This window comes from Choloepus didactylus, chromosome 27 (assembly GCF_015220235.1).
Source record: "Choloepus didactylus isolate mChoDid1 chromosome 27, mChoDid1.pri, whole genome shotgun sequence".
In the NCBI taxonomy this organism is placed as follows: domain Eukaryota; kingdom Metazoa; phylum Chordata; class Mammalia; order Pilosa; family Megalonychidae; genus Choloepus; species Choloepus didactylus.
Genome location: NC_051333.1, coordinates 22,484,424 through 22,509,627, shown reverse-complemented (window position 1 = coordinate 22,509,627; position 25,204 = coordinate 22,484,424). Strand labels below are relative to the sequence as shown.

General features: G+C 39.9%; 2 protein-coding genes across 7 annotated transcripts in view; one reads left to right on the top strand and one right to left on the bottom strand.

Moving 5' to 3' along the window:
• The first annotated feature begins 3,297 nt into the window (after positions 1 to 3,297).
• On the top strand, positions 3,298 to 8,866 carry PDCD5 (programmed cell death 5). 2 transcript variants are annotated; one of them, XM_037819300.1, is made up of 6 exons: positions 3,300 to 3,491; positions 4,415 to 4,452; positions 6,221 to 6,282; positions 7,292 to 7,383; positions 8,285 to 8,356; positions 8,677 to 8,866. In XM_037819300.1, exons 1-6 carry the CDS (start codon positions 3,303 to 3,305, stop codon positions 8,722 to 8,724), a joined length of 501 nt encoding a protein of 166 aa, XP_037675228.1. In that variant the 5' UTR covers positions 3,300 to 3,302; the 3' UTR covers positions 8,725 to 8,866. The 2 variants fall into 2 exon arrangements, with proteins under 2 accessions (XP_037675229.1, XP_037675228.1); XM_037819301.1 differs by lacking the exon at positions 8,285 to 8,356 and having other exon boundaries at positions 3,298 to 3,491.
• Positions 8,867 to 10,935: 2,069 nt separating this feature from the next.
• Positions 10,936 to 25,204, bottom strand: part of ANKRD27 (ankyrin repeat domain 27) — a 68,345-nt gene continuing 54,076 nt past the window's right edge. For 4 of the 5 annotated variants that reach the window (XM_037819297.1, XM_037819298.1, XM_037819295.1 and 1 more), the window contains 6 exons: positions 24,444 to 24,563; positions 23,444 to 23,605; positions 22,396 to 22,507; positions 21,509 to 21,587; positions 21,323 to 21,395; positions 10,936 to 12,369 (listed from right to left, as the gene is read on the bottom strand). In XM_037819297.1, coding sequence (XP_037675225.1) covers positions 12,127 to 12,369; positions 21,323 to 21,395; positions 21,509 to 21,587; positions 22,396 to 22,507; positions 23,444 to 23,605; positions 24,444 to 24,563 — 789 coding nt within the window. In that variant the 3' untranslated portion in view covers positions 10,936 to 12,126. The remainder of the gene's footprint in view (positions 12,370 to 21,322; positions 21,396 to 21,508; positions 21,588 to 22,395; positions 22,508 to 23,443; positions 23,606 to 24,443; positions 24,564 to 25,204) is intronic. The other variant, XM_037819299.1, reaches the window with a different exon arrangement.

Here is a 25,204-nt window from a genome sequence, read left to right as displayed (position 1 = left end):
TGAACAACTATGTAATGGTACTGTGAACAATCGAATGTATGATTTGTTTTGTATGACTGCATGGTATGTGAATATATCTCAATAAAATGAAGATTAAAAAATACTACTGATAAATCTAAGGTCTTTGAAAAGAAGCAAAATATTAAAATGGCTCGAAAGTATAATCAAAGAAAAAAAGAAACAATAACACAAATAAAGAAGGACAGCTAAATGGAATACAGCCACAGATACAGATGTGATAGTCATATAGTTATATGTTTAAAATGTGAAGCCACAAATGAAATGAATGGTTCTCTAAAAATTAAAATTATCTTGAGATCAGAAATTCTGAACAAGCCAATGACCCTAGAAGAAAATTAAAGGCTGTCAAAAGAACATATTTAAAAGAGAAGCCCAAACCAGATGGCTTCATGGGGGAATCCTTTCATTTCTGCTCTAAAATATTTATATACCTATGCAAATAATTTCTATTAGGTTTTTAAATTATCGTAACATATGTACAACAAAATTTCACATTTTAACCACTTCCACGTGCACAAGTCAATGATATCATTTCATTTACAATATAGTGCCACCACCCATTACTAAAACTTTTCCATCGTCCCAAACAGAAATTCTGACCCATTAAGGAATAGCTCCCCAGCCCTACCCCCTGCCTTGGAAATCTGTAATTTACTTTCTGTCTCTATGAATTTGCTTATATTAGTATTTCATATAAGTGAAATCATACAGTATGTGTCCTTTTGCATCTGGTTTATTTCACTCAGCATGATGTCTTCAAGGTTCATCCAAACTGTATCAGAAACTGCATTCCTTTTTAATGCTAAATATCCCATTGTGTATATATACCAATACCACATTTTGTTTATCCACTTATCTGCCGAGAGACACTTGAATGGCTTCCATCTTTTGGCTATTGCATGAGTAATGCTTCTATGAATATTGGTGGACAAATATCTGTTTGAAACACTGCTTTCAGTTCTTTTGGGTATATACCTAGAAGTGGAATTTTGGGGTCAAATGGTAATTCTGTATAACTTTTTGAAGACCTGCCAGTGTTTTCCACAATAGCTGCATCATTTTACATTCCCACCAATGATGTATGAGGGTTCCTATTTCTCTGAGAACTCCCCAACACTTGTCATTTTCCCATTTTTAAAACAGTGGCCATCCTAGTGGACATGACATGCTATCTCATTGTGGTTTTGCTTCACATTTCCCTAATGGCTAATGATGTTGAGCATCTACTCGTGTGTTTATTGGTCATCGGTATTTTTTCTTTGGAGAAATGTCTATGCAAGTCCTATACCCATTTTTAAAATTGGGTCGCTCATCTTCTTGTTGTTGAGCTGTAGGCGTTCTTTATATATCTGGATATTAAGCCCTTGTCAGATATATGACTTCCAAATAGTGTCTCCTATTCTGTAGGTTGTCTTTTTGCTTTTATGTACCAAAGTTTTTAATTTTGATGAAGCCCAGTCTATCTAATTTTTCTTTTGCTGCACATGTTTTTGGTGTCATATCTAAGGATCCATTGCCTAACACAAAGTCCTGAAGATTTTCCTGTTTCCTTCTAAAAGTTTTAGGATTTTAGCTCTTATTTTTAAGTCATGATCCGTTTTGAGTTAATTATTGTACATAGTGTAAGGTAGGGGTCCAACTTCATTCTTTTGCATGTGGCTATCCAATTTTCCCAGCAGCATTTACTGAAGAGCCTGTTCTTTCCACTATTAAGTGGACTTGGCCCCCGACGGAAAATCAGTTGGCCATAGAATGTGTGGATTTATTTCTGGACTCTCAATTTTATTTCATTGACCTATTTGTCTGTCCTTATGCCAGAACCACACTGTTTTAGTACTGTAGCTTTGTAGGGTTTTGAAATCAGGAAAAATGAATTCTCCAACTTTGTTCTTCTTTTTCAAGACTCTTCTGCCTATCTGTGGTTCCTTGCCATTCCATACGAATTTGTTTGATTGCCTTTTCCATTTCTGCAAAAAAGGCTGCTATAATTTTGATCAGGATTGTGTTGAATCTGTAGATCACTTTGGGTAGTATTGACATCTTAAGACACTAAGTCTTCCAATCATTTAAGTCTTCTTTAATTTCTTCCAGTAGTGTTTTATAGCTTTCAGCATACAAGTGTTTAATTTCTTTCAGCAATGTTTTGTAGTTGTCTGTGTGGGAATTTGAGAATTTCTATTAGTTTGGTTTTTAAACCTTTAAATATTTAATTTATTGGGAATGTATTTTGATATAAGAAATGAAGTGAGGATCCCTGATCTTGCCAACTTTAGTTTCCTCATTTCTTTGTGTGTGTGTGTGTCTGTGTGTGTGTGTGTGAGAGAGAGAGAGAGAGAGAGAGACTTAGGCACCATCCCAAGTAGGGTTGCATCTTCCTGACCCAAGGCTGACTTTTGTGAATGGAAGTCACATTGGCCATCCCAGCATCCATTCCATTGACTTCCATAAAGGGTCTCAACTGTGACACCCCCAAAATAGAAGCCAAGACTACAGACTCCCATTTTGGGGTCTCGCCAAGGCAAATAATTGCCAATTTACTAACATATTAAAGAAATACACTGTTAATGTCTAAGAATGTTATATTCAAAACACATGAATTCCTGCCTGTCACAGGGTTAAGTAGCTAAGCATCCCCCTACACACACACACACCCCCCCACTGTCTCCAACACGACGTGAAAGGTAGTGGTGTGTGTGGGTGTGTGTGTATCCTATAAAGTATTTCACACAGCCACAGCAGCCCACCCCAACAACCTCCGAGGAAAGGCCCTAATGAGGGTGGGGGACTGTCAGGGAGTTTACACCCCGCCTCTGAGGAAATGCCGGTCACTGCCTCGAAGTTTTCTTTAATTTGGCTACTTAATGGCTCAGTGACCTTCAGAGAGTCTCTTCACCTTTCCCCCCTCCCCCATCTTTTAAAAACTCATTTCAATTGTGTAATGCAATGCCTTTTAATAAACTTAAGAGTTGTGCAACCATAACCACCACAGTTTTAGAACATTTCTGTCGTTTCACTTAGCCTTTCTGAGCCCCGGGTTCCTATTATTATTATGCATTTTCTTGTTGATGTTATAAGTTTAGATGATTATCTTTTCCAAGACGCAGCTCAGGGACATATGAAGAGGGGCCCAGCCCCGAGATGGAAGCGTCCCCCAAGTCCCTCGGTGCATTTCAGCTCACAGCCCCGCCGCAGCGTCCCGCCGACAGCCAGGGATCGGGCAGTCGGGCCTCTTCGCGGCGCCCTGGCTGCGACCAGCCGCACGGCTCCGGGATGGATTGGTGATGCCTGGGCGCTGCGGGCGCCTGCGCAGGAGCGAGGGCCTTGCTGGCGCGGAGGGTCTGCGGGAGTCCCTCTGGGGTGGAACCGCGGGTGGCTGCGGCTGCTCGGTCTCGGACGGCCTCGCCATGGCGGAAGAGGAGCTGGAGGCGCTGAGGAAGCAGAGGCTGGCGGAGCTGCAGGCGAAGCACGGGGTGAGTGCGGCCGCAGAACCCGTCCCCTGCGGGGCGCCGACCTAGCCCTCGCTGGAGGGCGCGGCCCAGGCAGAGGCTCTTGGCGCCCACGGGCCTAGGACCCCGCCGCCGTCCCCCGGGAGGCGAAGCCGGCCTCCGGCCCTTCCCCGTCACGCGGGGGCTCGGGCGGCCCAGCGGACGGTGCCGACCACGTGCGGTCCCCGGGTGGATCCAGCACAGGGCCTGTCCCCGGCAGAAGCCCTCCTCGCCCGGGCCAGGCGGTGAAATGCCGTCGTACATGACCTGGGAGTCGGAAGCAGAATGCCCAGCTCCCTCGTCTCTCCCTGGTTCTAGCCTGCTTCGATTACTATTCCAGCCGACGAGCAAGCCGGATTGTTTTCTAGAATTCAGTTGTTCTGGCTCAAGTAGCCAACAAACATTTTTTGAGGGTTTTGTTATGTGCTCGCTGCTGAGGGTTCTCAGAGAACAGACCAACATCTGCCTTATCGGAGTTGACAGTCCAGGGGAGGAACTGGACACTAAACTCAAATCACATCAGTAAGATGCTCAAGTAGTCATATATCAAGGGTGGAGGGGTACTGGTCTCGAAGAAAGCGCCATTGAATCATTCCGGTTCCCAACAACGAGGCATGTTTTATATTCCAGAAATTATTCTTTCCCCATACAATGAAGTATCGTAGTACAGGGATGCCCCTCCCTGTTAGTTGTTTGTGTTCTAAAACACTATTGATTTGTGACTTTAGAAGCTTATCAAAACATTGTCGTTAATTAAGTGCAAACTATCCCGTTGATGTCTGTGATGACCGGCTTTTAATTATATAGTAAAGCAGTCTACCATTGTAGGAGCCTATTCTCTCTGTATCAGAAACAAAATAATTTTTTTTTCCTGGGATATTGCTTCATCAAAGTTTTTTTTCTTGCAGGATCCTAGCGATGCAGCACAACAGGAAGCAAAGCACAGGTATGGACTAGAGCTCTGAACTTTTTGAAGGTTGATTTCACCAAAAGGTCTTTTTCCTTTACTTATTTTAATAGGTGTGTGAATCTTTAAAGTTTTTCCTGGCACAGTGATTTTCCATAGATCAGCGTCATCAAATTATTAATTTGTTAATTAAATAAATATGAATGGAGCCCCATAGAACATACTACATTGTATTGCAATTACACGGTGATGTTGTGTCTATCATTGTTTTATTCCAGCACATGGCCAGGCATCTCACACATGGCAACTTGTTGAATGAATATCTGATTACCCCACCATGCTATCTTTTAATACATTCATTCAGCAGGTATTTATTGAGCACCTGCTCTGGATCAGGCACTGTGTTGGATCTAGAAAATTAGGCAAGACAGAGAAGGTCCCTGCCCTCATGTGACTTATAGTAGTGGGAGAATACCAATGGTAAGCCCTTAGCATAGTGCTAAGTGCTATGAAGAAAGTAAAACTACACAGACTTCATTAATTCTGAGATGTACATGTTTTCACATTTTAATATTTCTGAAACTGAGATGCATCTCATAATCCATCCGTCTTCTGGATTGTTCCAGAGGGGATTTACTTTGGCTTCTGTCTTCATTTGTAGACATTTCTAACTTGAGATATCTTAAAATTAAATTGTCTGCTTGAGGTTCCCCCTCCTTCCAACCTGGCAGTGTGAATTGAGACAGCAAACCTGTAAGACTAAAGCTTGTAGGCCAAATTCTCAGAGGAACTTTTTTTTTTCCTCCACTCAGGGCCAAGGTTGATGCATGCAAACTTCCTTGCTGTCCCTTTCTACATGGCTGGTTTATTTCTTGTTTTCTTTGTACTGAGAATGTTGCTCTTTGATACCTCAGCTTTGGGGTGCATGTGTGGGTGGGTGTCTCCTAATTAGATACCTCATCTAGGATGTTTTCTCTTTCTTAGAGATACATGGAATTATAGTGCATCTTACAGTCGAAGGCATTTAGATTCAATGAAATGTAGTAATAGTAGTTCATGGCAGGGTTGAAGTACTCGGGAGAGAGAAGCAAATGGCCTAGGGACATGGTCTTCAAGTCATGTTCCAGGAGCCCAAGGGCCCCTCATATGGAGATGGTTGATAGGCATGGCCAGCCAGCCCCAGGTCCTCCTCTAATTCAGCCAAAGCAGCCCTGCTTTTGCCTGTTTTGTGTATTATATTCTTTGAAAGACTTCATGGGGGGGGGGGTAGTTTTGCTGCGTCAAAGTTTGAAAACCACTGTCCTGTAAACATGAACAACCCCACCCCCCAATATATGCTAGAGATGATGCATAGAACTGAGATTTTGAAACATGAGATTTGGTTCTAGCTCTGCTAGTTGTCTGTTTCTCTTTTAACATAGCTTTCCTGGGTCACAGCATCTTCATCTCTAATTTCAAGATTAATCTCTTGGTCCTTCTAAAAGCCTGAAATCCCAATACAAATTTCTAGCACCTGTCACACAACTACGTACTTACTAAATGTTGGTAATGATGGTTAGCTGAATTTTGAAAAGTTAGTTTTACCTTCCAACCTGGTAGGTTTATACCCCTGTAATATAAAATTGGCTCTTTGAAGGCAAGGATGGATTCTTCTGTAATATAGCTGCTACCATTTGCACTCCTACTAGCTGCAGCAGGCTTCCATCTCAGTAAACTTATTGAATGAGATACTTTTTTGGTATGTTCAATAAGGATGCTAACAGTGTAGTTCTAATTTATTTTGCTTTGATCTGTGTTTTTGTTGCAGGGAAGCAGAAATGAGAAACAGTATCCTAGCCCAGGTTCTGGATCAGTCAGCCCGCGCCAGGTGTAAGCATCTTCCATTTCTGTTATTTCCGTAACAGATGACATTGGCTTGATTCAGTTGGATGGGGAGATGATAACATGAAATTATTGCTATCTCTAGATTAAATATTTGTTTAGCCTAGAAACATTTGATATATGGATTATTTGTAAGACGTGTAAACTTTATCAACCTAGAGAAATGTACTTACTCTTTATTAAAAGTTCCAGCTCAGTTTTCTCTTACCAAAGAGATGTTCCCTAAATGCATATTGGGTAAAATTTATAGGAAAGAGTTAACTCTTAAGTTGAGTCAATCAAAACTATTGGTTGTAGTTGAAGTGGGTGATGGGGCTTAGGGAATTACTGTGTTCCCTGTTTTAATGTGTTTGAAGATTTTCAGAATAAAGCCCTAAAAGAAAACCATGAATAAAAATAAAATGAGCCTATCAAAATGAACCGGTATCTTCTATTATAACTTAAAGCCAGTTTGAATTTAGAAGAGGCAGCATAAAGCACTACCATTAATTGCCTTTAGCAAAAGATTTTTGTACTTCAAGATAGATTAATTATATTATCAGATGAATTGCAAAGAGTTTTTTTTTACATGGGACTATTTGTTTAACTCAAGGTTTGTGTTGTAAATATTGATGGTTAATATTAATAGTTTAATATTAAAATTTTTCTTCTCAGACCATTACCAGACTGTTTGAGTATGTGTCAGGATAAATAATTGCTTTCCAGAGAGCAGCTGTATATTTTTAAAAGTCAGAAACAAAAAATCAAGGGGTTTAGACACTGAGGGCCCAAGTTTAATCTTGGCTCTATCACTGCCTCTGTGTGGTGAGATTGACATGACTGAACTTTAGTTTCTTCTTTTTTGAGAGGGGCAACAAATACTGTCTGCCCTACCTACTTCTCTGGTCAGAAGAGTTAAAACAAGTGCTTTGAAATGTTGGTTCCTGGTTTTAAGATATAAATATAAGTCCATTTAGTTTTGAAACCTTTTGTGTATATATATATTTTTTTCTTTTAGTAAGTAATTTAGCACTTGTAAAGCCCGAAAAAACTAAAGCAGTAGAGAATTACCTTATACAGATGGCAAGATATGGACAACTAAGTGGGAAGGTAAGCTTGGACTGCTTTGAGGCAACTTTTACCTATTATTACCTACTTTATCAAAACATGTCTTCAGAAGGGCAATCTCATCTTCATCTGATGACAGAATTCTTGTTGAATATTTCTGTGAAGACATGTTTTAAGGAGAGAGTAGTTTTGCTTACCATAAATCCTAAAAGATAACTGTTATGCTTCTCCCTTCCTGACACTGCCACGGAACCTGGCTGATGTCTGTGAGACCCAGTGATTTTTAGGGTCAACTAGCTTAAATTGCTTCTGCGCTGGAAACAAGGTTTGCCTATAATACCAGTTAAAATACTGCCAAAGGTAGAAGTTAACAAATGAGGAGATACTAAGCTTCCTTCATTACTATGTGTGCTGCTGTGTCAACTTGAGGGGTATGTTCTGGCAAGCCTGACCTTCCTTTTAAGATGCAGAGCCCCACCTAGACTGGGAAGCCTCTGCTGTCACAGCTGTGGGGTTCAGTCCTTCCCCTCCTTTCCCTGAGAACCACCGGCTCATGTTTTTGAGTGTGACTTACTTCCCTCAAGGTGGCATTTAAGCTTCTTAGGGACAGAGGTGTTGTGTCTATGTCCCTCACACTGAAAACACTGCCTAGAGTAGTTGATTTTAATTCTCTGCTAGTGGCGATAAAGGCTTTTTAACTGTCTGTTAACTTTGAATTTTTCTGAGAGCTATTTGGTGGATATTTCTCTCCCCTCCTTCTCAAGTAAGGAACAGCTGAGTAAATTTTTTTTGGAAACTGAGCCAGGAATTATATCCAGTGATTTTAACCTCCTGTCCCACCACTCCTTTTCTTTTGACCTCTGCCCCCAAGCCCTAGAAATTAAATCAACTGAGAAAAATTCTTTGTTTAAAAAGGTACTGTTTTTCTATCTGGTTGTCCCAGGTATCAGAACAAGGTTTAATAGAAATCCTTGAAAAAGTAAGCCAACAAACAGAAAAGAAAACAACAGTTAAAGTAAGTTTCCCAACATGCACATGGCTTGTATAGAAAAACTGATATTTTAAATGTTAAGTATTGAATATGCATCTGGCGTATCAAAGCATGTCCCGGCCCATAGTTTTCATTTTGTAACACATGGAAGTTTGGGGAGAAAGGCTGAATATATTGAGGGAGTCCAAACCTATAAAATATCCCCAGCCTTCACCCCCTTAGATCACTAAGTTGTTTTAAAGACACAAAAATGTCTTGCTGAAGTAGGTGGAAAGATCTTTCTCAGAAAATCTGAGGTGTGCTTTATTAAACATGTTATGACACTCTCTTAATTTTCCCCCCAGTTCAACAGAAGAAAAGTAATGGACTCTGATGAAGATGATGATTATTGAATTAAAAATGTTTAGAGACTGAACTTAATGGAACAATTCTAGGACAGATAATACTTTGTAGAAGTTAAGATCTGATTTAATGTTTACTTTGTTTCTTGTGTAATATGCCTTTAAAAAAATAAACTCGTTTTTCAAAATTAAACAATTTGGGCAAAGTTGCTTTAGTATGACAGTTGAATGACAACAAGATCTACAGTTTGAATTTTTTCCTTCCTACCAAAAGCTTTTAAACACGTGTATTGCAGTTGTAAAATTAGTGTTAGGTAGGGAAAATGGCCTTAGCAGAAATAGAAGTATTTAAAGCACTTGTCAGTAAAAAGAAAATAACAGCAACAACAGCCAGAAACATTTTGGAAATTAAAAGCCATGGATTTAAGCCGAATAAACTTTTAACATCTGAGCACATCTAGTATTTCCGAGACAGGATATAAAAGTAGTAAGCTGTTTCTCTTCCTGCACATAGCACTGAATCCTGCCATTTAATGTTAAAAAAAAAACAAAAAACTGCACTTGGCTTTATTTATAATCCACTTTTCAAAGGCATGGAAATTAAATTATTTAACAACACCCCCCTGGCAAAACAACCTAACTAGAGTGATACTGCCATTGAAAAAAATTATCAAAATAACTAGGACATACTGGTAATAATAGTTCAACAAAATAAACATATTTTTACGAGACATGACTTCTAATACAGCTGAGACAGTTCAGCAGTTAAACTTTCATTGTAAATATTTGTTCTGGGTTGTTCACTGATAAAGTTACAGGTGACATTATGGTGCTGAGTTCTATTAGGTTATGAAAAATTCTAACTTTGCTTATAAATTTCAATCAAACAATTGTCAACGGAACTATTTGGTGTAACCTTTTAAACTGCTGAGTCCTGTAGACCTAACCCATAAGGAAGTGGACCTTCTTTGATAAGATGACTAGGATTAGTAGCAGACAGTGATGGAAAATGTCGTTTGCATTCTACCCAGTCTCTCCTTTAGCTCACTTACTGCTGATGGTTGTTTATATTTGAAATTTGTAATGATGATAGTCAACAAAGAAAGTATTGAAGTAAGTGTCCAACATTCCTGAATAAAGAAAGGAATGAATAGAACCATTAAGAACATCAGAATTTTTTTTTAAAGGAACAGAATTGTAAATTGCCACGAGTAAAATCTGGTCAGGGATTTGGCAGTTGTGTGTATGTAAATTTTAGCTTTAAAATGTAAAAGTGCTGGAGGAAAACTACACAATTCTCTGCGTACATGCTTCTTCTTGCAGAGTAACCCCTGCCCTAATGGGAGCTACTGAAGTGGTTTAAATATTGCTATATTCCTGTTCTCCAAAGACACTTAAGTGGTTCCATATACAAGCATAGAGGATCTTGAGAGCAATTAAGGGGGCAGAGTACAGTTCTGTCTGGGAAGTGGGGAGAAAAACAAGTGTTCTTAAAAGTAATTGAGGTAGCCAAGTAAGATGGCTCACACTACTGATTGCTAAAATAGCTCAAAAAGAGGAGGCTTTTGCCCTATGACTGACAGTTTCATTCACAGCATTGGTATCTACAAACGATAGTGGCCAGTTCAGATGCCACCAACAACCTGGCTTTGACCCTGGCTCTGAGATGTCTCAGAACCTATTTGCTCATGTGACAATTCTACCAGCCAGGGCAAGAGTTAGAATTAAATGTGAGTATACACAAAAGTGTTTTAAAAATTCCATTGTACACCCCAAAATAAGGTGGTATCAAATGTATGTATTTGCAGCTTAAAAATGGCTATGTCTAAAAAATACAGGATATAGTTTCCTAATTAGGGCAGGATAGAACCACACCAACTTGTCAGTAAGATTGTCTTGTTTCAGAGTAGGGAAAGTAGGAAAAATAAATCAGAACAAAGAAATCGGCAAAGCAACAATGTTCAGTTCCTGTTTGGACTAGGAAACTGTCTTATGTTCATTTTTGTCCTTGAGATTTTATAAGAAATTGAAACATTTTTGAGGGTCTCAGGTAGTGCTACTGAATAAGTCGGCCCTGGTCAGGTGGACTCTGACTGATCAAGTTTACATGTTTCAATCACCCATCTGTAACTGAAAACTAAAATGTACATTTCATCCAATAGAGAAACATTTTTCCAGAAGCAAAGAATATGTGTACAGCATAGAGAATGGAAAATATATATCTCCATAACAAAACATAAACTAAAAAAGCATACCATGACACACTGAAGAATCATAAAGTTTACTGTTTCTTTTCCATCATTTGGCACATATCCAAGGAACATTAGAAAATTAGAAATCATAAATTACTTTGTAGAAAAATAATCAGCCCCTCCCTTCTATACATACACAAGTATTTCCAAGAACATGCACAAAACTTCTATTACAAAGTTATTTGAAAATGTACTCAGAAAAAAACCATGTTTGTTGCTCCAGACCAATTAATAACATAAAAAAATAACAGTATTATCTATAGAAATTTATAAAAACAAATGGTGATAAATTCTAACTTAAAGTAACTTTAACCTGGTTGTGCTGTTAATTTTCGAATTTGAATCAAAAGACTAAGAAAAGATGTGCCAAATCTACCCTCTAGTTCAATAACCATCCTTCAGGGGTGACATTTAAGGGAGGTTCTTAACGGAAAGGGATGTTTCCAGAGATACTGCTACAGGTGCATATGTGCAGTGACAAAATATCTACTTACACTGTTGGAAGAAAAATTATACTCAACTTTTCTCATATAAAGGGTGTAGGATGGGTCTAAGATGCCTGTTTCACCAAAATGAACATCCAGACGGCATCTAGGCATCTTTGGGTGCCTGTGTTGCTGTGTGAAGGAACAGTCTCCCGGATCTAAGATGTGACTTTTCTGCCTGGCCACCGCAGTCCCACGAAACCTAGGGCTGCGTCTCTTCAGCTTATCCCAGATGGACAAATTCTTGTAGCTTGCAGTTGGCTAATTTATACACATCACAGATCTAGCACCTTTTGGTAGAAGGAGGTCAGAATCTGGTGATGAAATCTCTCATTGTAACCAAGGAACCCTCTTACTTAGAAAGAAATAGTGCACCCCAGATTTAAGGATCTGGTGATGAAATCTCTCATTTTAACCATGGAACCCTAATACTTAAAAAGAATAATGCACCCCAGACTTAAGGATCTGGACACTTGGAACTTTTGGCATTCCTTTTCAAGTGCATTCATTAGCTTCGAAGAAGAAAGAAGTGATAATATTTTTTTGTTGCACTCTTCCCTCAGCCACTGTCTTACAGAAAAGCTTTCAGGAACTTTCTACTGAAGACTTACACTCTCTGAAGCCACTTATTTGAAGGTACATTTAGTTCTAAGCATATTCATGCTTGGCATGTTCTTGTGGAGTATTCACTTTTTGGCAGCATACTGAACAATTCCTTATTGCTGTTGAGACTGGGGGACAGTCGACTCTTGGGGAGCGGTTAGGTTGCCAGCAGTCTCTGGGCTCTTGGCTCCAATGGCCTCGTTCGCCGTGTGTCTGCGGAGCAGTCGCCTGTTCCTGGGAGCAGCTTGTTTCAGTGCAGGCCTCTCGGGCCGGTCACTGCTTCCCTGGTCAGCAGTCTGAGCTCCGCTCTGCTCCGATAGGTTACTCTGTTTTACTGCGCCTCTCTGCCTCTCTCGCTAAAGAAAAGGTACAGTTCAGACAGTTCACGTTTGCCCAAGACTTTAAACAAGCACTACAACAGTAAGTACCTTTGAGTATTTAATATGTGCCAGGCAGTGTGCCACGTTCTTTTCAGACATAATTTCAATTCTTCCATCTCTGTGGTGGTACTATGACATTTGTGTGTGTACTACCTGTGTCAAACAGAGTAAATGCTTTCCATGTTTTCACACTGAATCTTTCTAACTCTAAGACATATGTACTATTATTATCCTCATATCACAGCTGAGAAAACAGACCAGCAAGTTAAGCAGTCTGCCTAAAGTCCCACATCGCTACAAGAAGAGCTAGTACTTGACTGAACCCAGGCAGATTTCAAAGTTTGTGGTTTTCCACTAAGTAGCAGGTCTATTAGCAAAGCCAAGGAAGAAGGTTAAATATGAAATCAAAATTAGTATGTTAATAAAAATCACTTTAATTCTTTAAAATAAAGATTTAGAACTTCTGTATATTTTTTCTAGCAAGCCTATGCCATGCATGCTATAAATTCTATTTCTCATCATCAGTATCTCTCTATATTGGCAAGTAGCAATAAGAAAAGTCAAGTTTCTGAGAACAGTCACCTTATAGCACCATAGTTTTTCAAGTAGGCTTCTTAAAATTGAGCAATTAAATAGTGCTGTATAGGAAGACGGGCACATTCAGAACTGTCTATATGAGCAATTCTTCTCCTATTTGGAGAAGTTTTTTACTCTTCTTTATAAAAATTGGTTTTTCTCCTACATTACTGATTAAATCATTCGCAAATTTTCTTAGATGGTGACATTTGAGATATTTCATCTATTAATACATACCAGAAACTGGAGCTTCCCACATACACAACCATTTCCACTTTTCTCTCACTTTCTTTTTTCAGTTCATAAATGTATTTTTAAATATAACAACATATGAAATCTGTACTCTTGACTATACCACAAAAGAATACTAGTATTAATTGTTTAATTCCTACACTGAGGGAAAAAAAGAAATGTTCCATATCAAGGAGAAATGTGTTTACCATGGATTACTTTTGAAAAAGTCAAGCTTTAAAAGATACGATTGAGGCAGGGCAGGATGGTGGAGTGGTGAGTTGTAGGTTTTAGTTACTCGTCCAGGGCAGTAGGTAGAAAGCCAGGAACTGCATGGACTGGACACTGCAGAGCAATCTGACTTTGGGCATACTTCATACAACACTCATGAAAACGTGGAACAGCTGAGATCAGCGAAATCTGTAAGTTTTTGTGGCCAGGGGACCCGCGCCCCTCCCTGCCAGGCTCAGTCCCGTGGGAGGAGGGGCCGTCAGCACTGGGAAGGAGAAGGGAGAACTGCAGTTGCAGCTTTTAATCGGAAACTCATTCTACTGATCCAAACTCCAAGCACAGATAGACTGAGACCAGACACCCGAGAATCCGGGAGCAGCCAGCCCAGTGGAGAGGAGATAGGGATAGCAAAAACAGCAAGGAAAACCCAAAAATAAAAGCGGAGACTTTTTGGAGTCCTGGTGAACATAGAATGGGGAAGGGCAGAGCTCAGGCAAAGTCAGGCTCGTATGCAAATCCAGAAGGCGAATTTCTTTGTCCGAAAAACCAGTTTCTCTGTTCCCTGGATCCTTCCTTAATGACTCTAATCTCCTTGTTTCTTAATATTTCAAGAGCCCATTAGATATATACAGAGGGCCCTTCCCTTTTCTTTTTTTTTTTTTTTCTTCAACTTTTTCTCTTTTTCTAAAACAATTACTTTAAGAAGCCCAATACAGAAAGCCTCAAAGACTTGCAATTTGGGCAAGTCAAGACGAGCAGAACTAAGAGAGCTCTGAGACACAAAGCAATAAGTCCAGTGGCTGAGAAAATTCACTAAACAACACAACTTCCCAAGAAAAGGGGGGGCGTCCCCTCACAGCCATCTTCCTGGTGGTGGGGGGTAACAGTCCTGCCAGGCGCTGGCTCCATAGCCCAGAGCTGCCCCAGACAACCCAGCGTGACAGGAAGTGTTTCCAACAACACATGCACACAACACAAAATCGGGCGTGGACACTGGCCTTTCCCACACCCTCAGCTGGTTGTCCCAAAGTTGGGAAGGTGGAGCTGTGTGAATTAACACGCCCCATTCAGCCATCCTTTCAGCAGACTGGGAAGGTCCCTACACAGCCCTCCAGGCCAGAACCACCCTGGGGGGACGGAACTTACCTGTGACAGCACAGTCATCCCTCAACAGAGGACCTGGGGGTGCAGAGCCTGGAAGAGGGACCCACTCGCAAGTCCCAGGGGCCATACGCCAATACCAAGGACTTGTGGATCAGTGGCAGAGACAAACTGTGGCAGGACTGAACTGAAGGATTAGACTATTGCAGCAGCTTTAAAACTCCAGGAACACCAGGGACATTTGATTGTTAGAGCCGCCCACACTCCCTGACCGCCCAAACACACACTTCATATACAGGGTGGGCAACACCAACTACATACGCAAGCTTGGTACACCAACTGGACCCCACAAGACTCACACTCCCACTCGCCACAAAGACAAAGTGGGGGAGAACTGGCTTGAGGGGAACAGGTGGCTCACAGATGCCACCTGCTCCTTAGAGAAAGTGTACTCCACGAAGCTGCAGATCTGACAAATTAGAAATAAGGGTTTTAATCAGTCTACAAATCCTAAAAGAACCCTATCAAGTTAAGCAAATGCCAAAAGGCCAAAAACAACAGAAAATTTTAAAGCATATGAGAAAACCAGATGATATGGATAACCCAAGCGCAAGCACCCAAATCAAAAGATCAGAGGAGACACACTACTTGGAGCAATTAATCAAAGAACTAAAGATGAACAACAAGACCATGGCACGGGCTATAAAGGACATGAAGAAGAGCACGGCACAGGATATAAAGTACATGAAGAAGACCCTATAAGAGCATAAGGAAGAAATTGCAAGAGTAAATAAAAAAACAGACGATCTTATGGAAATAAAAGAAACTGCTGACCAAATTAAAAAGATTCTGGATACTCATAGTACAAGACTAGAGGAAGTTGAACAACGAATCAGTGACCTGGAAGATGACAGAATGGAAAATGAAAGAACAAAAGAAAGAATAGGGAAAAAAATCAAAAACATCGAAACGGACCTCAAGGATATGATAGATAATACAAAACATCCAAATATAAGACTCATTGGTGTTCCAGAAGGGGAAGAGAAGGGTAAAGGTCTAGGAAAAGTATTCAAAGAAAATGTTGGGGAAAACTTCCCAAATCTACTAAACACCATAAATACACAGATCATAAAGGTCCAGCGAACTCCAAATAGAATGAATCCAAATAAACCCACTCCAAGACGTATTCTGATCACACTGTCAAATATGGAAGAGAAGAAGCAAGTTCTGAAAGTAGCAAAAGAAAAGCAATTCACCACAAAGGAAATAGCATAAGACTAGTGACTACTCAGCAGCCACCATGGAGGAGAGAAGGCAGTGGCATTACATATTTAAAATTCTGAGCGAGAAAAATTGCCAACCAAGAATTCTTTATCCAGCAAAGCTCTCCTTCAAATTTGAGGGAGACCTTAAATTTTTCACAGACAAACAAATGCTGAGAGAATTTGCTAACAAGAGACCTGCCCTGCTTGAGATACTAAAGGGAGCCCTACTGACAAAGAAACAAAGAAAGGAAGAGAGAGATGGAGAAAGGTTCAGTAATACAGAGACTCAGTATGGGTACGTTAAAGGACATTAATAGAGAGAAGGGAAAAAATATATATGACAAACATAAACCAAAGGATAAGATGGCTGATTGAAGAAATGCCTTCACAGTAATAACGCTGAACGTAAATAGATTAAACTACCCAATTAAAAGATACAGATTTGCAGAATGGAACAAAAAAAAATGAACCATCAATATGTTGCATACAAGAGACTCATCTTAGACACAGAGACATGAAGAAAGTGAAAGGATGGAAAAAAATATTTCATGCAAGCTACAGCCAAAAGAAAGCAGGAGTAGCAATATTAATCTCAGATAAAATAGACTTTAAATGCAAGGATGTTATGGGAGACAAAGAAGGCCCCTACATACTAATAAAAGGGGCAATTCAACAAGAAGAAATAACAATCATAAATGTTTATGCACCCAGTCAAGGTGCCACAAAATACATGAGAGAAACACTGCAAAAACTAAAGGAAGCAATCAATGTTTCAACAATAATTGTGGGAGACTTGAACACATCACTCTCTCCTATAGATAGATCAACCAGGCAGAAGACCAATACTAAAACTGAAAACCTAAATAATCTGATAAATGAATGGGATTTAACAGACATATATAGAACATTACATCCCAAATCACCAGAATACACATTGTTCTCTAGTGTTCACGGAACTTTCTCCAGAATAGATCATATGCTGGGACATAAAACAAGCCTCAATAAATGTTAAAAAATTGAAATTATTCAAAGCACATTCTCTGACCACAATGGAATACAATTAGAAGTCAATAACCATCAGAGACATAGAAAATTCACAAATATCTGGAGGTTAAACAACACACTCCTAAACAATCAGTGGGTTAAAGAAGAAATAGCAAGAGAAATTGCTAAATATATAGAGATGAATGAAAATGAGAACATAACATACGAAAACCTATGGGATGCAGCAAAAGCGGTACTGAGGAGGAAATTTATAGCACTAAATGCATATATTAAAAAAGAAGAAAGACCCAAAATCAAAGAACTAATGGATCACCTGAAGAAGCTAGAAAATGAACAGCAAACCAATCCTAAACCAAGTAGAAGAAAAGAAATAACAAGGATTAAAGCAAAAATAAATGACAGAGAGAACAAAAAAACAAGATAAATAACACCAAAAGTTGGTTCTATAAGATCAACAAGATTGACAAGCCCATAGTTAGTCTGACAAAATCAAAAAGAGAGAAGACCCATAGAAACAAAATAATGAATGAGAAAGGTGACATTACTGCAGATCCTGAAGACATTTAAAAAATTATAAAAGGATACTATGAACAACTGTATGCCAACAAACTGGATAATGTATAGGAAATGGATAATTTCCTGGAAACTTATGAACAACCTAGTCTGACCAGAAAAGAAACAGAAGACCTCAACCAACCAATCACAAGCAAAGAGATCCAATCAGTCATCAAAAAACTTCCCACAAATAAATGCCCAGGGCCAGATGGCTTCACAGGGGAATTCTACCAAACTTTCCAAAAAGAACTGACACCAATCTTACTTCAACTCTTTGAAAACATTGAAGAAAATGGAATATTACCTAACTCATTTTATGAAGCTAACATCAATCTAATACCAAAAGCAGGCAAAGATGCTACAAAAAAGGAAAACTACAGGCCTATCTCCCTAATGAATATAGATGCAAAAATTCTCAACAACATACTTGCAAATTGCATCCAAAGACACATTAAAAAAAATTATACACCATGACCAAAGGGGGGTTCATCCCAGGCATGCAAGGATGGTTCAACATAAGAAAATCAATCAATGTATTACAACATATTAACAAATCAAAAGAGAAAAAATCAAATGAACATCTCAATAGATGTTGAAAAAGCATTTGATAAAATCCAACATCCCTTTTGGATACAAACACTTCAAAAGGTAGGAATTGAAGGAAACTTCCTCAATATGATAAAGAGCATATATCAAAAACCCACAGCCAGCATAGTACACAATGGTGAGAGACTGAAAGCCTTCCCTCTAAGATCAGGAACAAGACAAGGATCACTGTCACCACTGTTATTCAACATAGTGCTGGAAGTACTAGCCGGGGCAATCCGGCAAGACAAAGAAATAAAAGGCATCCAAACTGGAAAGGAAGAAGTAAAACTGTCACTGTTTGCAGATGATATGATCTTAAATCTGGAAAACCCTGAGAAATCGACGATACAGCTACTAGAGCTAATAAACAAATTTAGCAAAGTAGCAGGATACAAGATTAATGCTCATAAGTCAGTAATGTTTCTATATGCTAGAAATGAACAAATTGAAGAGATGCTTAAGAAAAGATACCATTTTCAATAGAAACTAAAAAAATCAAGTACCTAGGAATAAACTTAACCAAAGATGTAAAAGACCTATACAAAGAAAACTACATAACTCTACTAAAAGAAATAGAAGGGGACCTTAAAAGATGGAAAAATATTCCATGTTCATGGATAGGAAGGCTAAATGTCATTAAGATGTCAATTCTACCCAAACTCATCTATAGATTCAATGCAATCTGAATCAAAATTCCAACAACCTACTTTGCAGACTTGGAAAAGCTAGTAATCAAATTTATTTGGAAAGGAAAGATGCCTCGAATTGCTAATGACACTCTAAAAAAGAAAAACAAAGTGGGAGGACTTACACTCCCTGATTTTGAAGCTTATTATAAAGCCACAGTTGTCAAAACAGCATGGTACTGGCACAAAGATAGACATATAGATCAATGGAATCGAATTGAGAATTCGGAGATAGACCCCCAGATCTATGGCCGAGTGATCTTTGATAAGGCCCCCAAAGCCAATGAACTGGGATATAGCAGTCTTTTCATCAAATGGGGCTGGGAGAGTTGGATGTCCATATCCAAAAGAATGAAAGAGGACCCCTACCTCACACCCTACACAAAAATTAACTCAAAGTGGATCAAAGATCTGAATATAAAAGACAGCACCATAAAATTCCTAGAAGATAATGTAGGGAAACATCTTCAAAACCTTGTATTAGGTGGCTACTTCTTCGACTTTACACCCAAAGCACAAGCAACAAAAGAAAAAACAGATAAATGAGAACTCCTCAAGCTTAGAAGTTTCTGTAACTCAAAGGAATTTGTCGAAAAGGTAAAGAGGCAGCCAACTCAATGGGAAAAAATTTGTGGAAACCATGTATCTGACACAAGACTGTATCTTGCATATATAAAGAAATCCTACAACTCAACGACAATAGTACAGACAGCCCAATTATAAAATGGGCAAAAGATAGGAAAAGAGTTCTCTGAAGAGGATATACAAATGGCGAAGAAACACAAGAAAAAATGTTCAGCTTCACTGGTTATTAGGGAATGCAAATTAAGACCACAGTGAGATACCATCTCACACCAATTAGAATGGCTGCCATTAAATAAATAGGAAACTACAAATGCTGGAGAGGATGTGGAGAAATTGGAACTCTTATTCATTGTTGGTGGGAGTGTATAATGGTTCAGCCACTTTGGAAGACAGTCTGGCAGTTCCTTAGAAAACTAGATATAGAGTTACCCTTTGATCCAGCAATTGCACTTCTTGGTATATACTCGGAAGATTGAAAGCAGTGACACGAACAGATATCTGCAAGCCAATGTTCACAGCAGCATTATTCACAATTGCCAAGAGATGGAAATAACCTAAATGTCCTTCAGCAGATGAGTGGATAAATAAAATGTGGTATATACACATGATGGAATACCATGCGGCAGTAAGAAGGAACGGTGTTGTGAAACATGACAGCATGGATGAACCTTGAAGACATAATGCTGAGCGAAATGTCAGGCACAAAAAGAGAAATATTATATGCTACCACTAACGTGAACATTGAAAAATGTAAAACAAATGGTTTATAATGTAGAATGTAGGGGAACTAGTGCTAGAGAGCAATTAAGAAAGGGGGAATGATAACCCAATAAGAACAGATAAGCTATCATGGGTAAATTTAACGTTCTGGGAATGCCTAGGAATAACTATGGTCTGTTAATTTCTGATGGGTATAGTAGGAACAAGTTCACAGAAATGTTACTATATTAGGTTACTTTCTTGGAGTAGAGTAGGAACATGTTGGAAGTAAAGTAGTTATCTTAGGTTAGTTGTCTTTTTCTTACTCCCTTGTTATGGTTTGTTGGAAATGTTTTTTTATTGTATGTTTTTTTTTTAATTTTTTTTTATATAGTTGATTAAAAAAAAAGTTAATTAAAAAAAAAAAACAATGAAAAAACTATGCAGAGCCCCCTTGAGGAGCTGGTGGAGAATGCAGGGGTATTGGGCTTCCCCACCTGGATGGTTGCTGATGTGCTCACAGACATAGGGGACTGGTGGTTTGATGGGCTGAGCCCTCTACCACAGGGCTTGCCCTTGGGAAGACTGCTGCTGCAAAGAGAGGCTAGGCCTGCCTATGATTGTGCCCAAGAGTCTCCTCCTGAATGCCTCTTTGTTGCTCAGATGTGGCCCTCTCTCTAGCTAAGCCAACTTGACAGGTGAAATCACTGCCCTCCCCACTACATGGGATCTGACACCCAGGGGAGTGAATCTCCCTGGCAACGTGGAATATGATTCCTGGGGAGGAATATAGACCTGGCATCGTGGGATGGGGAACATCTTCTTAACCAAAAGGGGGATGTGAAAGGCACTGAAAGAAGCTACAGTGGCAGAGAGATTCCAAAAGGAGCCAAGAGGTCACTCTGGTGGGCACTCTTACGCACAATATAGACAACCCTTTTCAGGTTCTAGTGAATTTGAGTAGCTAGCAGTAAATACCTGAAACTATGAAACTGCAACCCAGAACCCATGAATCTTGAAGATGACTGTATGAAAATGTAGCTTATGAGGGGTGACAATGGGATTGGGAAAGCCATATGGACCACACTCCCCTTTGTCTAGTTTATGGATGGATGAGTAGAAAAATGGGGAAAGGAAAAAAACAAACAAACAAACAAAGGCACCCAGTGTTCTTTTTTACTTTAACAGCTCTTTTTCATTTTAATTATTATTCTTGTTATTTGTGTGTAGTAATGAAGGTGTCAGGGATTGATTTTGGTGATGAATGCATAACTATGTAATGGTACTGTGAACAATCGAATGTACGTTTTGTTTTGTATGACTGCATGGTATGTGAATATAGCTAAATAAAATGAAAAAAATAAAAATATAAAAGATATGATTATAAGCTAAAGTTTGGTACCTCACCTGATGCAAAGAGTCTTCAGTAAAATTAGGGACACTTCTATCTCTTGTCATAAACTCCCTTGAAGTCCTTCCCCTGAAACCCAAAATAAACAGTTGGGATAGTGGTATAGAATGCTCTGGTGGGCCATGCAGATTTGTCAACTGTAAGGTCAACAGCACAGAAATCAAATTGAATTTTATACTCACTTAAACTGATCAACTGAGTGGACAAAGTAAAACTGTCGTGTAAAAGGTTCATCTGGTAGATCATACATTTTTGAGTTCCCTGTGGACAAAAAGATGAACATCTGAATGTTTCAGATATATTTAATAATTTACAAAATTATAGCAGAGATACAGTTTCAATTTTCTTAGTTTCAACATTTAGCACTGAATTTACTTAAAGAAATATATTAGCAGATGCCTACTTATTATTGGGTGAACCTCCACAAAACCGATACATAAATTCTTAATACATTGACGTTTCCCAGCCACAACCAATCATGAGACTGTCACAGGATTATCCAGATATGTGAATGGGTTTGTTCACATTACTGTAACACAAACCCACATTGTAAGTGTTTAAAAAAAAAAAGTAGAACAAGGACTTCTCCAAAACTACAATAATTTTTAAAAAGAAAATACTTCAGTCCCTACCTCTGGATGGCAACTGCACCTCTGATTATCATCAAACTCTACAACTTGCAAATATGATTTTAAAAGTCTTTAAAAGCAACATTTACTCCAGATAGCAAAAAAAAAAAAAGGAAAAATGCTCAGAAGAATACCTGGTTTTGGAAACATGAGGCATAAAGAAACTGTCAGAGGCTGTCCCTCCCCTCCCTTTTCAGTGGGTAAGTAGAGGCCTGAACCTTCAAAGAACTGCTAAGAGTTTCTGATTTCCTCAGGAAGCATCATTACAATCAATGAGAAAACTAGGACCAGAAAAAGCTAATCTCTTGTCTGGTAAATGGGCATGTATCCCACCCCCAATCACAATTATAATTACCTTTTACATTTACAATTAGAACCAACTACCCATTAATTTCCAAATAAACCCAAGTTGAGAATTACAGGAAGAATTAAGTTCTTACATTTTTTCCTGATCTTAACAGTAACGTACTCCACGTGGTCTGTTTCGCCAACATCATCTAACGTGGCGACACAGCTCGGTACAACCTGGAGTAATTCCATTATTTTCGAATTCTACAATTTGAAAGGGAAAAGGTAATGACTGTACTTTTTTATTCTTTCTTAGCAGGTCATTGCTTATTTCAATCTATAATCAATATATATTGGTGTGGCTGGGCAGGAGAGCCCATGAAGCCAAGGGGTGAAGAACAGCCCTGCGTTTACCTGCTCTGTGCAGAGGGGATGACAGTATAGGGCCTGATACTGTACGGTTACCATGAGGACTGGGCGCGTTAACACAGGTAAAACCCAAGGGGGCCTAGCACATGGGGAGTCCTCAATGAAAGTCATTCATCAGCACCATCATTTGAGAAAGTACTAAACTGCACGTTTAAAATATTTCTGTTCTGTTAAGAAATGGCACTGAAAATTAATATAATAAGCCTATGTGTAGGTTGGATTTACGGTGACCATAACATGTCAAATGTGTCATTTCCACCTTATCTGTGCCAAGTAGAAAACTAGATAAAAATGGGAACAGAAAAGAGCTACTTTCTCCACAACAAACATCCACAGCACTACAGTGTGATAAATTAGTAACCACGATTCTCCTTACAGAACTCAAGGAGTATTAAATCCACAAACTAAACAAATGCTCTGCCTTGTGCTGCCAAGGCATTGGATGTATTCACACAAGAGGGATGGTGCAACCAAGACAATGCCTGAACTTTCTAATTTCCCTGAGACTGAACTGCATCCCCTCGAGTGCCTGACTGGGGTGTGTAAGGGGTGTCAGCCCAAGGTGCCTCCACTCAGCCTTTGAGAGCTGCCCCAACAGAACAAGACCTGGTGCCCCGAGCAGGCCACCTGCAGGGGACCCAGGACCAGGCGTCTGGCACACCCTGCCAACTCGGCCACGCACAGAGACTCAGCTCTCTGGCTGCTGCTGTGCCAGACCAGGTTTAAGCCCAAGGAATCAAAGTGCACTGCAAGGGAGCCCTCTCCACTCACCTGCTCTGCACAGTCTATGGCTCTGCGTTGCCTCTTGTTCAAGACGTGAACGGACGCCCCGTGAAGCAGAAGCAGCTCTACCACGAAGGCGTGCTTCTCGATCACAGCCTCGTGCAGTGCCGTGTTGCCCTTATTGTTGGAAACATTAATGGAGGCGCCATGCTAAAAAGAATCACCACAAGCAAAAGTAATCCTTTTGAATGGCAGAATCTAGCTGGTGGGGAGATAGGTATTCAGTATAAAATTCTTTCAACTTTCCTGCATGTCTGAAAATGTTCGAAATGAAATGTTGGGGGTAAAAGTAAAATTGTGTACGACGATGTTCATTGCAGCATTTATAATGGTAGCAGAAAAAAAAGCTATATAAACATACAGAGTGGAAATGGTAAAAAACAAACCTATGGTACATCCATAATTACGTGACCATTAAAAATCAAGGTTTTAATAAACATTTTTCTATGTTACATGAAAAAAGCAAGACTGAAAACAATACTGATTTAACCTATACACATTTTTAAAAACTCATCCAAAATGAGATGCCTTTGAGTAGGAGGGTTAATACAGCAAGCTGGTTTTTTCCCTGCCCCGTTAAATTCTGTGTTCTCCAGTTAAGCTGTATAACCTTTATCAAGAGAAGAAAAAGAGTAGCAGTGACCCAGGAACGCTCAACTTACACTTCAGGTAACAATTCCACTTACCCATTCATGGTAAATGAGGCAAGATCCAAACCTTCACCAAGAGCAGGGTCTGAGACCTTTCTCTGCACCCCGGAGGTGGCACAGGCCCTGAGACCCAGTTCCCTATAGCAGGATCACGGGTGAAGAGTGGAGGCAAAGCTCCTCTCCCTGAGAACAGTGACTGCTGGGGGCCCGCTGGCGGCGAAGGCCGAGGCCTACTACCCTCTGCAGCATCAGGGCTCACAGCAGCGGGACACCAGGGTCAGGGCATGGAAAGCCCCGGGCTTCACTTGGGCAGCGCCTATGCTCTGGGGAACCCTTACCTGGAGCAGCAGAGCAGCGACTTCGTGATGGCCAGCAGAACAGGTGTAAATGAGGGGAGTATTCCCACTCAGATCCTTTTTATTGGGTTTCGCATTAGAATCTAACAGATGCTTCACCACCTAGCCCAGAGAAGGAAATTTTGCAACCTTAATTAAAATGTGCAGGGAGTAAAACCCTCTAACTTAACATTCTTTTTGACCCATTTTGTTTAAAAGGCTATTGAGACACATGCCCGACCCTCAGGAGAAAAGAGACTGACTTGAGGGTGGGTAATGTTTGCTGAGGACCTACTTCGTGCGGGACAGTGGGCTAGGCACTCAATTTTCCACCTGATCTTTCTGCCTACCCTTTGGAAAGTTGAAATTATTACTCCAGTTTCACAGATTAGGAAACTGATGCTTGAAGCACTCTGCTGGGTGCTATGGGAGAGATGGAAGACCTGAAATATGGTCCCTATCTTTAAAAAGCTTGCAGTAAAATTGAAAGAGGAAAATGGGAGGTGGGGTGTGTGAAAAGAGAGAGGAATTGATTATTTTCAAAAAATAAAACAAGACTTTAAAAAAGTCAATCATTCCATAGGTTCCCCTTGGACCCCTTCTGTAGGGCGGCACTAAGTTGGCACAAGCCAGGACTGCGGGAATGTGAAGGTGGTGAGGCGACTGCAGGCGGAGCCCTCAATGACCAGCACCCCAACACCAGGGACAGCTCCGGCTTGGGTCAGAGCCGGAACACCAGCCTCTGCCACCCAGACTGGCAGGGG

Excerpts from the sequence above, each read along its gene's own strand:
- PDCD5 (XM_037819300.1), top strand. The coding sequence starts at position 3,303 with ATGCCTGGGCGCTGCGGGCGCCTGCGCAGGAGCGAGGGCCTTGCTGGC. Across the intron at positions 6,283-7,291 it reads TCAGTCAGCCCGCGCCAGGT|TAAGTAATTTAGCACTTGTA; the intron begins GTAAGCATCTTC and ends TTTTTCTTTTAG. Across the intron at positions 8,357-8,676 it reads AAAAGAAAACAACAGTTAAA|TTCAACAGAAGAAAAGTAAT; the intron begins GTAAGTTTCCCA and ends TTTTCCCCCCAG.